At 46.5% G+C, this 14,796-nt stretch overlaps 1 protein-coding gene across 7 annotated transcripts in view; it reads left to right on the forward strand.

Annotated features, from left to right (window-relative positions):
* Nucleotides 1-14,796, forward strand: part of SEPTIN6 (septin 6) — a 140,130-nt gene that overhangs the window by 53,465 nt on the left and 71,869 nt on the right. For 5 of the 7 annotated variants that reach the window (XM_084789831.1, XM_084789833.1, XM_084789828.1 and 2 more), the window contains exons 2-3: nt 9,602-9,718; nt 11,987-12,089. In XM_084789831.1, coding sequence (XP_084645957.1) covers nt 9,708-9,718; nt 11,987-12,089 — 114 coding nt within the window. In that variant the 5' untranslated portion in view covers nt 9,602-9,707. Of the gene's footprint in view, nt 1-9,601; nt 9,719-11,773; nt 12,090-14,796 lie in introns of those variants that run through there. The other 2 variants (XM_084789829.1, XM_084789834.1) reach the window with 2 other exon arrangements.

The raw sequence follows: 14,796 nt of genomic DNA on the forward strand, positions 1-14,796 counted from the left end.
CCTGGTCTACAAAGGGAGTCCAGGACAGCCAAGGCTATATAAAGAAACCCTGTCTCAAAAAACAAAACAAACAACAAACAACAACAAAACAAAAACAAAAAAAAGTTTGTCAATTTGATTTTTTCCCCCCGAAGAATCAGCCGTCTGTTTCATCCATTCTCTCTGTTGCTTTTCTGCTTGCTTTTTTTTTTTTTTTACTTCCACTCTAGTCTTCTTTCCTTTGGTGTTGATTTTTAAAAAATTATTATTTTAAAAATATTTATTATGTTATGTATATGAGTGTTGTGCTTGTATACATGTATGTATACCACGTGTGCACATGGTACCGGAGGAGGTGAGAACAGTGTTGGATCTCTGAGAACAGGAGTTAAAGATAGTTGTGGGTCACTATGCGGATGCTGGGTATCAGTGCTCTTAACTGAAGGGCCATCTTTCCAACCTTCTATTATTTTACTCTTGATGATGTGTATATGTGTGTGTTGGGGTAGAAGGATGTACACTTAAGCCTAGTGTCCACAGACGAGGTATAGACAAGGTTGTTGGATCCCCTGGAGCTAGAGTTGCAGGTGATTGTGAGTCACCTGACATGGATCCTCAACACGAGCAGCGTGTGCCCTTAATTGCAGAACCATCTTTCCAGCCTCTACTGCGGGTTTCATTTGACCTCGCTTTTGTAGTTTCCTGGTGTGGAAGGTTAGGCTATTTGAGAGCTTTCTTTTTCTTTTTAGTGTATGTATTTAGAGCCCCACGTTTCCCCCTATGCACTGCTCTAGCATTGCTCCTTAGCTGGTGGTATAGTATGCCATCGTCTTTATTCCTCATAAGAATTTTCCTCATTATCTTGTCATCTCTTCTTTGGCCCATTGCCGCTAGTGAAACTGTGTTGCTGACCTCTTTCCTGGTTACAGATCTCAGGCTTCTGGTTTCTTCTTTCAAGGACACTAGCCCCATTCAGGAAGGCCCCACCCTCATGAGCTAATTACCTCCCAAACATCCCAACTCCAAATACTGTCACAATAAGGATTGGGGTTCAGCCTGTTAACTTAGTAGGGATATGAACATGTTATATATATCGGGAACTCACTAATTTGCTTAATAACCATACAGATGGGGCTGGAAAGTAGCTCAGTTGATTAAGTTCTTGCCCAGCACTGGTGAAGCCCTCTGTTTGATTTCTGGCACCACACAAACAGGATCATGGTAGTTCAAGCCTCTAATCTCAGCATTTGGGAGATGGAAGCAAGGTTATTATTATTATTTTTCTTTTGGCTGCATTGCAAGTTTGAGGCCAGCCTAGGATACTTGAGAGCCTGTCTTTAAAAAAAAAAAAACAAGAAAAAAATAAGAAAAACCAATTAACATAGCTTTTAATTATATAACAGTGTTGTTTGAACATCTGACAGATTTTGACGTATTTAATTTTCGTATGATCCTATACTATAGGTTCTCTTCTTATCATCATCTCAATTATATGAGAAAACAAGCTTAAGGCCACATAGCTATCATGAGGCTTAAACCTAAGAGGTCTGGCTTCAGATTCCATTTTTTAAAAAATGCCACGCCACAGGAATAGGTAAATGGATGAATAGGCTCTACCAACTCAAACAGAAGCTATTAAAATGTCAAATATGTTCACTTGCTATTGGTGGGGTATGTGCACCAAAAGGCATGCAGGATTTAAACAGTGTAGTATTTAAGCCAAGAGAAGCTGGGTAGGTCCAGCTGTCATTGCCTCAGACCATGAACTTTGCAAATCTGATTTACCACATGACGTGATGGAGGATGCTGTAAAGAGCATGCATCTCCTCAGCCCTCAGGCTCTAGCCACCACCAGCTACCAGCTTCCGGGTTGCCTGGAAGAGGCTGATACCAGATCTGAAGATGTACTGAACTGCAGCCATTAGTCAAGGACTTTAGGGGCACAAGTCCTCCAATCCAACTTGCTAGCCCTCAGGTGATTTCCGATGTTGTGTTTGCTCATGAAAGTGACAATATACCCGAACACACTGAACTTGAAACAACAGGAGGCAAACAAGAGCTCTGCTGATTCGTTCAGAGAAGCGCCGACTCCAACTGGCCATGTGGATTAGGCAGATGGCGACTTGGAGTCTCTCATCTCCTATTGAGGGGCTGACTTGTGCCCAGTGCATTCATAGGCTTTGAAGAATGCTGTGCACTATTTGGTGGGAAATAAGTCATGGTCACATGAGGATTCTCTTCTCTGAGTATGGCTGGGTGGGGGGTTGGGGGGGTTGGGAAGGGTACAAAAGAGGGTTTAGACCATGGGGTTCTGAGAGCTCAGGGCTGGAGGGGGGAAAATCTCACTTTAGGTTAGATGTACAGAGCCAGGAACTCACAAGCCCAAAAGACTGGAGTCATAACAGCAGGGACAAAGCCAGCCTCAGGATGTGCCATGCCTAGCAGAGGTCTGGCACATTTGACTGTTCTGTCTTTTGTGTGGCAATCATGGTAGAGTGTAGAGGCCCACCTGAGTATAAGACAGTGATGGCATAGGTGGATGAGGCTCTGTTATAGCAGCAGCAAGTGCTCTTAGCTGCTGAACCGTCTCTGTACCAACCCCTGTCTTTTGTTTGTTTGTTTTATTTTGTTTTCGAGATAAGGTTTCTCTGTGTAGCCTTGGCTGTCCTGGAACTCACTCTGTAGACCAGGCTGGCCTTGAACTCACAGAGATCTTCCTGCTCTGATCTCCCAAGTCCTGGGACTAAGGATGTGTGCCACTAGTGCCCTGTAGTGAGATTTTGAAATGTTGGTTTCTTTTAAAAAAAAAACCACACACACACACACACACACAGACATGAACCAGACATGAACCGGACGGGGTGGCACATGCCTTTAATCCCAGCACTTGGGGAGGCAGAGGCAGGTGGATCTATGTGAGTTCGAGGCTAGCCTGATCTACAGAGTGAGTCTAGGACAGCCAAGGCTACACAGAGAACCCTTGTCTTAGAAAAGGTAAAACAAAACAAAACAAAAACCTCAGAAATATTGTAAGAATATGTTTTCATTTTAATCCCAGGTGTGGGGATAAGGGACTGCTTCACAGCAGATGACTATAATTTGCTTCGAAGTCTAGCACAGGCATGATTTTGCCAGATGCAGATAGTTTCTGTGATTGTGTGATATTTGGAATTCTGAGGGTTTTTCATAGGATATATAAGTGCTAGAGCCCCCAATAGGTGGGTGGTTGGGTGGTTGTTGGTGGCTCAGAGGGAGTTGGTTGCAGTTTGTTAAGTAGTGGTGCACAAAGAAGAAAACCAAGAAGAAATTAGATACCCTGACAGCAAATATCAAACTTGCCCCAAGGAACTAACCAGCAAGAAGCAGCCTAAAGATAACTTTGACCCCCTTTCTCACCCCTGACTTTATTCAGGGATTTCATTCCTTTCCTCTCCATCCTTTTTTCCCCTCTTATATCTAGTGTTAGAGGATTGCAAGGGAAAAAGAAAAGGGGTGGAGAATGGTGGAAGAAAGGAGAACCCACAAAGTAGCTAAAGTTCAGTTACAGTGCCCAGGAGCACCTCACTTTCTTAAAATTGTCAAAACCGAAGCCTCTATCACCAATCTGTCAATGGGACTCATCATGAGATAGGGCCAGACTAAATAGCTCCTACTGGCCTAGTTCATTTTGTTAAATACCAGTGTCCTATTCATATTATTGGGTCAATCAATACTGATCAATGGCCAACAGTAAGCCTGGAAATGTGCCCCGTTGAGTTCACACAGTTGATTAAACTCTTAGGGAATGCTTTTGCATTATTGTTCATACAATACACATTATTGAATAGATAATAAGCCATCTTTTATCAACGATTTATTCCATACATATTTGTATTTTTTATTAGATGACCTGCAATAGCAAATGTGAGTAGTCTGTCTAAGCAAGCTTTCCTAAAACTTTAGGTATTTTGCTTGGATTTATAATCAGACCCACAGCAATTAAATTTTTAAAAAACATTTTGTCATCAGTCTTCGGAAATTTTGTGCAGTATATTTTGATAACATTTACCTACCTTCCCCCATTTGCTCACAGATCCACTGCACCTTCCCTACCCACCCAACCTTATGCCATGGCAGTTTATTTAAATCCCTACTTTCTGACACGGGATTTGAGAACTACTATTTTTATTGCTATCACTGCTGAAGGCTGATGCATTGCCTTTGGGAACCAGGAGAGGGGATGGCTTGTGAATATCCTATTATGAGACCTTTGGTCTCACTTGAACAGACAGTAACAGGCCTTACGTTGAGATGGGCTGGGAAACCATTTGTAATGGAAGCCCATCTCATGCCCAGAAGCAGCTTTGGCTCTTTGGCAACTTGTGTCACAAACTGAGCGCATCAGGTCCCCAAGTTCCACAATAAGAAGTGTATTCTTAGGTAGATGAACCTCCATGTCATGCAGCAGCGCAAAGGCCATATGAGGGCCCCTTTATGATATGACAACATGGAGGATGCTTAGTTTATCTGATACGCTGACTGGCTTTAAGTGAGAAAAATGTTTCCATAAGATAGGACCATACGCAGGTTGACCATAAAAACAAACAAGGACACCAGTCACCAATTGACCGAAGGTACTTATTGTGTACTTGCTGTAGTAGATAAAATAGCTGATCAGGGGAAATGAATGTAAATTCAACTTTGAAAAGAAGGAAGCAGGCTATTTAAAAGTGCTCTCTGCACCGCTGTGATATTTAAAATACTTAGCTGAGGGACTAGGGATGTAGGACATTTGATTTAGTGTTTGCCTAGTTTGCATAAAGACCTGAGTTCAATGCCAGCACATTATAAACAGGGCATTTTGATACATATCTGTGTGATCGCAGCACCTTGGTGTAGAGGAAGGTTAATTCAGAACATGGCTGCTCTGGCAAGAGATCACATCCAAAGATCTAGGTCTGTGTGATCCGGCTGGAATACAAACATGTCTCTAATCCAGGGGACAGAGGCAAACAGATCTGAGTTCAAGGCCAGCCTGGTATAGAGCAAATATCAGGTAAAGAAAAGCTTAGATCCAAGCATGGTGGTACATGCCTTTAATCCCAATCAAAGGTAAAGTTAGTTTCTAGAGGGAAGCACCCATGTTTGAAAGTGATGTCTAGTTGAGTGGCAGAAAAAGGTGACAAATCAGAGAAGATTTGACAGAATAGGATTCGCCCAACTCTCATGAGAAGACAGAGGAAAGGGAAGCTACTTAAGAGGCAGTTTTTCAGAGAGAGAGGAGGCAGTTTTACCAGGACAGCAATAGAGAGATGGGTTGCAGAGAGAAAGAACTCAGGTAAAGACGGGACAAGCGAGAAAATGAGAAGAAGCCAGGAGATTAGAGCAGATCGCTGAGTTAGTTTGAGGCCAAGCAGAGCAATTCCAGTCCAAGAGAGAAGCCATATTAAATCAATCAGCTGGGAGAGGAGTTTGAGCCAGAACAGCTGAGCTGAACCATCCAGCCCAGAGCTCAGAAAGAACAAGTAAGGGTGAGCTTATTCAGCAGTAAGTCTCAGAGGCTGAAAACATTGTAGGCCTAGGTTAGATTGTGTGGAGGCTAGAAGCTTCCAGGAGTAGGCCTAGGCCAGCAGAAGGAGGCAGTAAGCCTCCCAGATAACAACTGAGCGAGGAGAATGAAATTACTTTTACACTTGGGAGGTAGAGGCAGGAGAGACTAAAAATGCAAGGTCATCCTCAGCTATGTAGGGAATTCAGAGTCAACTGGAATACATGAGATTTTTCTGGAGAGTGAAGGAGGGAGGGGGGGAATCGGAAATATTTAGTTAGCCAAATACACACTAATCAAAGCAGAGTACTAATTTAATAGTTTACAAAAAAAAAATACAATACCAGGGGGCAAAAATCTTTGAGCGTAATGGTGATAGATTTGGGCATATAAATATTTCAGTCTCTTTACACAGAATAGGAACAAAATTAATGACTGCGTATGCTAATCCACATGGAAAGGCATCATAGGAGTTAACAAGAGAAAGACAAGCATTTCAGTGTAAAAGTAGGCAAAAGGCACATACGGGCAATTCACAAGACTGAAGAGCTACAGCTGGCCAGCAACTGAACATCCCAATCCTCCTTTCTGCTGCCAGCCACGCGCAGTGTGCTTTTACCTGCTTGCCAAGCCCAAGATGTCATATTGATAACTTGAAATCAGTCTCGGTGAGAGTATTTACACCATGGAAATCAGCAAGTGACGCAGAAGTGGGCTCGTTGGTGTCTTTTTGTTTTGTTTTGTTTTGTTTTGTTTTGTTTTGTTTTTGGTGAGCTAGCTATTAAATATTTACTGGCTCGCTACTGGGTGCAGTCAATCACTGCCTATCACCTGGACCTTTCCCAAGTACACTGAAATGTACGCGCGTGTTCTGCCCTCGCAGTGTCTTTAAAGAAACTCTGAGCCCTACAAACTCGCAGCCGATTGTGTGTGCTGAATCTCTTTTTTCACGTCCCAGTCACTCTTCAACACACTTACTGGGTTTGGGGGCTACCAGCCCATCTCTGAAATAGCTGTTGCTGATCTGAAAGACCTCCGAGAAGCTGGGATTTTATTTTATGGATACTTTTTTATCTTCATTGACCCCATCCCCCCATCCGTGTGTGTGTGTGTGTGTGTGTGTGTGTGTGTGTGTGTGTGTGTGTGTGTGTGTGTGTTTCTGGCTGTGGAGCCCCAAGGACTCTCTCAGGCTAGGAAAGCACTGAGTCCCAACCCAGACCTCCTGGGCTTTCCCACAGCAATCAGTTCTGTTGACTGTTACTTTCTTCTTGAAACTCTCTCCCACTTCTACTTCGTGTCCCTTCATTTTGGTGGCACCGGAGGTAGACCCCAAGGCCTCACACATGCAATTCGTTCTATCCGCTCAGCTTTGTCTTTGCTCCCGTTCCCACTTCCAAGTATTGGTATTTTCCAGAAATTAGTCTCCAACCTTCTCTATTCTCCCTGTATGTAATCTCATGGACTTAAATCCCATGTATACACATCAATGATTTCATGTTTGTATTTCCCCTCTAAGCTGTACTTTCCTACTTGATGTTGTCCCTTCCGGTGTCAAAAGAGTTCCTAGGTTGACATTACTCTCCACATCACCAAACCCGGCTTGATTTTCTTTTCTTTTCTTTTTTTTTTTCTTTTTTCTTTCTTTCTTTCTTTCTTTCTTTTTTTTTTCTGAGACAAGGTTTCTCTGTGTAGCCCTGGCTGTCCTAGAACTTGCTTTGTAGAACAGAGATCCACCTGCCTCTGGCTCCTGAGTGCTGGGATTAAAGGCGTGCGCCACCACGCCCGGCTAGTTCCATCACTCTTTAACCTGTTTTTCTACCATTATCTACTCTCCAGTTACCCTAAATCACTCCTTTTTGTTTTGTTTGTTCGTGTTTTTGTTTGTTTATTTCTGTTAAATTCTCTCTCTCTCTCTCTCTCTCTCTCTCTCTCTCTCTCTCTCTCTCTCTCTCTTTCTTTCTTTCTTTCTTTTGGAGAGGGGGGCAGGAGTATGCCACAGTGCATATGTGGAGATCAGAGGACAACTTGCAGGAGTCTGTTCTCTCCTTCCATCATGTGAACTCCTGGGATTGAAGTTTTACTCCAGATCCTCTTACGTTAAGGCTTATTGCAGAAAAATTGTTCATCTAATAGAGAACTGGAGAGGAATAGAGAGTAAAAGATGAGCCCTGGATCCCACATACTCCTGTCACAGAATGATCTCTAATGAGGCTCTGATTCTTGAATTTTCTCTTTTACCACTTTTCAGTGGTGCCAAGTTGGGGATCAAACCTTTAGTGTATTGGCCTTTAGGGGGTAGTTAAGATCTAAGTAGAGGAATGGGGTACCATGATGTTTTGATGCACGTATACATTGTATAAATTCAGGTAAACACATGCACATTTTCAATGATCCATTTCAACGGTTTATCATTCTATTACGGTGAGAACATCCAAAATAATTGTTTATCTTTATGAAAGGTACAGTGCATTATTACTATCTGAGATAACATGACTGCATAATAACACACCAGAACTTTTGGGGAGGCAGTGCTGGGATTGAACCCAGAGCCTGTTGTATGTTAGAGAAAAGCTGTACTACTGAAATGCAATGCTGTATGTTTTGGTTAATGTTTTTTTTTTTTAACAGAAGGTCTCATATAGCCATGGTTGACCTCCCACCTGCCCTTGAGGAGAATCTTGAACTCCTGATGTTCTTGCCTTCCCCCCCAAGTGCTGGGATTACAGGCATGCACCCCATGCTCAGCTTTAGAACATCTTCTTTTTATCTAACTGTAACTTACTACCCCGTTTCCTGGCCTTTCCCCAGCCCCACTGGCCCTTCTAGTGCACATTAAGTGTCACCCATTAAGAAGCATGGAGAGACTAGACAGATGGCTCATACTCATAAGCCCAGCACTCAAGCGGAGACAGGAGGGTCAGAGTTTCCTGATCAAGATGGAGAGCTGATGTCCCAGGAAAGGGCAGTTATTGCTCTTTCAGGGGACCTGAGTTCTGTTCCCAAGTTTAACAGGCTGGAACTCCAATTCCAGGGGAGTCAACCTTCTTCTGGCCTCTAAGGACCCCTGAACACATGTCACATACACTCACACAGATACATACATATACATAAAAGTAAGTGTTGTTTAAATTCAATGTTATGCCTGGCGTGGTGGCGCACACCTTTAATCCCAGCACTTGGGAGGCAGAGGCAGGCGGATCTCTGTGAGTTTGAGGCCAGCCTGGTCTATAAAGCGAGTCCAGGACAGCCAAGGCTACACAGAGAAGCCCTGTCTTGGAAACAAAAACAAAAACAAAAACAAACAAACAAAAGAAACACACACACACACACACACACACACACACACACACACTTATATATAAGTTTTTGCATGCCTCTGTTAGTTTCTTTACTCAGCAGCCATTTGGCTGAGCACCTGGCAGACACTGCACTGTGCTGAGCCTTGTTTGCCAGGGTACCACAAGGACACCACACCTTATATGCACATATGTTCATGGTAGTGCCTATGAGCTCAAAAATTCCTCTTTGCCAGGTGCAGTGGCAGATGCCTGTAATCCCAGCACTTTGGGAGACAGAGGCAGGCAGATCTCTGTGAGTTCAAAGCCAGCCTGGACTACAAAGTGAATCCAGGACAGCGAATGTACACAGAGAAACACTGTCTCGGAAAAAAAAAAAATCCTCATCATAAAAAGCATCCACCCCCTCCTCTTTCTCTTCCTCCTCCTTTCAAAAAATGGAGACAGACTCTCACTTTAGCCAAGCTTGCCTTGAACTTGACTTGTAGCTGGAATAACCTCAAATATGCTGCTTCCCACTTCTGACACGCTGAGAGCACAAACATGCTGGAGATGTGGTGCTAGGGATCAGGTCCCCAGGGCTTCCTGCACGGTAGGTGGACAAGTGCTCTATGAACTAAACAAGCTACCCAGTCTCTTCTTTCTCTGACCTCTGTTTTTTTTTCCCCTCAAGTTGTTGTGTGTGTGTGTAGGGGGGGGTTCCCTATCACGAAAGATCTTTTCAACCCTCTGGAAGGAGGAGAGGAGGAACAAAACTTAGCCACTGACTGACCACTTATGAGATCTCTTCTCTCCTCAGCCTTTCTGCCTACCCTGTCCCTGAGAAGGGAACCGGGACCAAAGACTGGCAAGCACAACTCAAGCAGTTTCCAAAACCTCTGTAGAACTGAGTGTTCTTTGTCTAGATGGACAGCAGGTGAGTAAGAAAGGAACAATGGTGTCACAGGAGACTTGAATTACACACTCCATCCCAGGCTGGGAGGTCCAGTGTTGGGAAGAGATCTTGTTCGGGTTCTGAAAGCCTCTAGGGACAGGAGGCTGAGGGTGGCACATCCGTTGGGCACCAAGTTGTCTGTGCTGAAGTGTCCCCAGTGCTTAGGAGGCAGTCTGTGTGGGATGTGTGTGTTGGGGGTGGAGGCTGGCAGGACTCCTGGGGAGCCCCGTTACCCCATTATGGCCTCCATCCAGCTCAACCCTCCTGGTAGCAGCTTTGAAGTCTCTTTTCGGCCAAATGCCATGTATACACCTTGAGAACAAGGTGCCAATATCAGAGCTTGGCCTGGACCCTTTGGCAGGGAAGACTCAAAGGCTACCTACCAGAGGCCTAACCTGGAAGCTGCCAGCACTTCTGACTCCCCACCCCCATCCGGTTGAGGCCCAAGCCTTAAAGTAGTTCCTCAATTTGAGCCTTGGTTTAAATGTGTTTCTGCTGTACCAGTCCAGGGCCTAGCCGTTCTCCAAGTGTTCCCGAGGAGGGTCTCCAACACTACCGCTGGCTGCTCCTCTTCCTGTGGTCTCTGATTGTGTCAGGTCCGCCTCTTTAGCCTAACTCTCTCGAGTATCTAGAACAATTATGGAAGGCAAGAGTCGCCTTGCCTCCCGAATCCTTAGTTCTTCATGGCTACCCTTCCTGCTACCTGCTCTTTATGCTACTTTCTTTTGTTCTGGGATCGCTTAATGGACTACCACTTCAGACACTGGGGACACGTTTCATAGAGTCCTTGTTGTCAACTTGTAAACGTTACATAAAGCGCTCCTGGAGAGAACAGGAGAAGTAGTCACTGCCAGGTGGGATTGGAGGGCCAGGGGAGGTCTTTTGTGGTGACTGAGGTTCCCTGACTCCTCTCTCCACATACTTTCTAGGCCTGGCCTTTGTGTGAGATCCCCTCCTCAGTACCTTCTCTTTTTCTGCTGTCTCCTCCTCAAGAGAGACCTAAAGATCTTATCATTTTGAAGAGTGAGGTGTCCCTCTTGGGCCTCTGGCAAACCAGATCATGCCAAGTCCATCAATCACATGAAGGCAACAAAGCCAATCCCAAGACAGAGAGAAGGGGATTCAGGGATGGGATGATGGGGAGACATACGAGGGACAGGACCACAGAAAGCAGTCTGCTAGGAGGGAAAGGAGAGCAGGCAGGTGCTCTAGTTTTGGATGATATGAGCTCTGTTCCAAGTCAGCCATGTAGTCCTGGGCTGAGTTAGTATTGGAGCTGGATACAGTGAGTTGCCCCTCTGTATTTCTGTCAGGCTCAACTGAGCTGGAGACCCTCGGCTCCCATTCTGAGACTCCCTTCTGGCTCCCTAACCTAGAAAGTGGTATGCTCTGCATCCCTGTTCATCCTGTTCATCCTGAGGGCTGAACAGTGAGGTCAGTTTTTATCAGGGAACCAGGCTCCCTGGAAATTACAGCCTACTGCAAGCAACGCTTGGGAACCTTCGGACAGGAGAGGCAAGCGTCCTCCACAAGTCACAGCTCAGTTGTGGGGCTGCAGTGCGGTTCCCCCATTAACGCTTCATTTCTGAGCTATAATGTGGTGGCGCTGCAGGTGCTGCAACCCCTGCCCTGCCACGGCCCCACCCCCCACCCCAAGGAGATAACATGGTTAGGTAGGATGGACTATAGTGAAGCATTGAGACTCCAGAGGCCAGTGCTCCCATGCAAGCACCCGGGTTTCTCCGTGGGGAGACTGAGGGGTTATGGGGGCTGGGAAAAGAAAGAGAACTGCAGATCCCAGCCTAGGAGCAGAGAGGGGGAGGGGCTGGACACCCTTCCAGCCTCAGGTCTGGTGGGGGGGCGCTCAGGGATGTAAGGGAAAACGTGTGTGTGTGTGTGTGTGTGTGTGTGTGTGTGTGTGTGTGTGTGTGTGTGTGTGACAATTCAGCAGAGGTCGGGACGTACCACGGAGCCCAGTAGCCGCAGGGAGGGGGGGTGGAGGACGTGGTCACCGAGGGGAGCCCCCGCCCCCTTCACAGAGGCCGAGGCTGGGGTTGCAGAGAGAACTGGAACTGGGCTCGCCTTGGGGGAAGGCAGCTCGGCCAATCCGTCCCCTCCCACACCCTACTCCAAGGGGGTGGGTGATAGAGGAGAGGTTGGGGTTGGAGCAGCAGTGAGGGGGCCCCTCCCTGCACCTCCCCCCACCAGACTTGGTCGCGCCCGAAGTGTAACACTTTCTCTTTGTCGGAGGAGCTCCTCTGTTTCCTGTGCAGCGGCTCCCGTTGTGGAGGCACCCGAAGCAACCCTGGCGGACCAAGGAGCGATGGCAGCGGCCGATATAACTCGCCAGGTGGTGAGTGCGGGGCTTGAGTACCAGCCCCTGGGCCAGGGGGTAAGGTTGGGGGGTTGGGGACGGCCGAGCAGACTTGACCACGAGGAGGGCAGTAGGGGTAGCATTCAGGAACAGAGGCAACGCGGGACTTTTTGCTCTGGGGGTCAGCCGCTCAGTCCACCCTCCCCCCAGCATGTCTTGGAGATCTGTGGTGGCGGGAGGGTGGGGGGCGGTTAGCAAAGCATACTGGCGGGCAGCTGAACTTGCATCGCAGGAGAGAGCTGCAGTGAGCGCCTCCGCCTCCCTTGCTGCAGCTGCGGCCCCGCCGCTGGGGCGTTGCCGAATGAATGGCCGCACGAGTCTAGAGCCCTAGGTGCCCCTGTCCACTTAGCTTGGCAGTGTCCCTGCCACAGCTGCCTGCTGGGCCTCCAGCTTGTTCAGAAAAAGGGGCGCGGAGCTGGAGGTAGCCCGACCGAAGGCAGAGTGTGGTGAGGGGGGCGGGGAGATGACTGGCTGGAGTAGGGTTTCTCCATATGCATTACATATGTGACTGCGTGTGTCTCTGTGTGTGTGTGTGTGTCTCTGTGTGTGTGTGTGTATCAGTGTATGCACATATATGTGCATGTGCACCCTCCGGCCTTCCCTGTGGCAGGGTTATGTGACCCTGAATGAGTCGGCCTGTTTCTATGTGCTCACCTCTACGGTGCATGTTCCTGTGTTCTCGAATGCTTCTGTGTCAACTTGTACCCTGTCCTGCAGGGTCCCATTTGTGCCTCTGTGGAAGAGGAGGAGGGGTGCAGTTCACCCTGGCCTATAGGTGACTGGCTGCATATTTTGGCACGTTTCTGAGTGATTCTCTGAGAGTCGGTCTTGGATTCAGTGTACATGGGCTTATATGCTAAAACCTGTGGAGCAGACATCTTTCTGTAGAGACTGGAGAAAACAGCTTGAGACTTCCAGAAACAGTGCTCTCTTCGTTTTGGTGGCGACCAACTCTATAGAAGCAATAACAACAACAATCATTTTAAAAACTAAAGTTTTCTAGCCTGGGATGTGCAGAGCAATCATACCCAAGAACCCAAGGGTCCATGGTTGTCTGATTCAGATCAGAAGTTTGGTTACAGAGGACGATGAAAATTGGTGGGAACAATCTAGTTTTTATTCCACCAGCACCCAGAATGAGGTAGAAGTCAGGCAGTCATAGCCCACTACCACAAATAACTGCTGGATGAAAAATAGTAACTCTTTTACCTCACATTTATTTAGAGAAATTGCCTGTACAATGTGAGTCCTGTGCCAAAGGCCGGAGTGGGAAGCAGCCCGTAGGTATTTTGTGTAATTGCAATTGATTTGTTTTCTAAATCTGAGTCCAGAATCTGATAGCATTTTTTCTCTACAGATAAAGAAATTTATTCCATTGCCTGTCTGGCTTTTGGGAAGTCAGGGTCATTTATTTGAAACCTAATCTACTCTGTGCACCCCAGCACAGAGCTCCTCAGGCAGTCATGGTGTGGAAGGCCGGGGGGCCGATAGGAGAGTGCCTGCTGCTGATGGAATTTGAGAGACTTCTCAAGATTGACACTAATATTTATTGCTTCTAGTGTTCTGAGGACAAGCAGGGTGATTTTCTCATCTGCATTTTCAAGATGCCATAGTTTTAAGTAGATGAATCAGTTTCCTGGATTACATTTGCTCTATTCTTAGTGACCAAAAAAAAAAAAAAGACACTAATGATTTTTTCCTTGTCATAATGAATTTGCACCAACCTGCCCTCACTAGTCTCCCTTGCCTGGGTTAGGATTGCCAGGCTGATGTTGGCACGGGAGACCGGTTCAGAAGGTTGCTGCACCTTAGGCACAACTCAGGCAATCCAGAGACCATCTTTGTTCTGCAGATGGAGGGGGGCGGGGACGGCTGCAAGGGGGTGGTTTGGGGTCCCTTGGTTGGCTTTGGGTGGTGATTCCAGTCTGCTCTGGCTGGCCTTACCACACTGTATATTGAAAAACATAATTGCATGGCGAATTCGGGAGCAGCCCAAGCACTTGAGACTTTGTTATCATGAAAAATGGGGTTCTGGGAAAACTGACGTCAATCTCTACGGCTTCCCTCCCCCAAGCCAGGGAAGCTCTTATTTATGTGTCATTTGTCTCTCTGCTTTCCTTTGTGTCTGCAAGAAGTTGTAATTCACCAGGGGAAGCTGGGATTAAGTCAAGAGACTTTGGGTGGCGGGATGCTTCTGGTTTCTTCAAAGGAATCTGTGTCCAGGGCTTGCGAAGAGAAGACTAGAGAGTCAGGCTACGTGTTGTGAGCTTAGAAGTTCTTCTTTGTAAACTGAGGCCATGATGATGCCATGCGAGTGGTGTCTTGGTGTGTGTGCTTTGGTATCTTCCCTGAGTCACTGGAGGGTCACGGTGGACAAATATTGTTAGTGGTAAAACTGGCATGGGAGCGGTTGAGTAGGGCCTGCATTTGGGTCTGTGCGCAGCTTGGAAGTTCCTAATTCAGTCGTGTCCCATCTGAATGAACAGCACAAAGGATTCTGGGTGGCAGCACTATTTCTCCACTGTTGCTGTGAGTCCTTGTGTGACTGATGTGACCAATACTATGGCTGGCCCTTGTCCACTATACCAAAAATGGGACAGCATACATAGTTCATGACTTTAAAGCTTCTAGTCTAGTTGGAGACACAAATTGTGGATGTAGAGAGAATTAAAGAAGTAATGAAAGA

This window comes from Acomys minous (assembly GCF_964271855.1).
Source record: "Acomys minous genome assembly, chromosome: 7".
NCBI lineage: Eukaryota > Metazoa > Chordata > Mammalia > Rodentia > Muridae > Acomys > Acomys minous.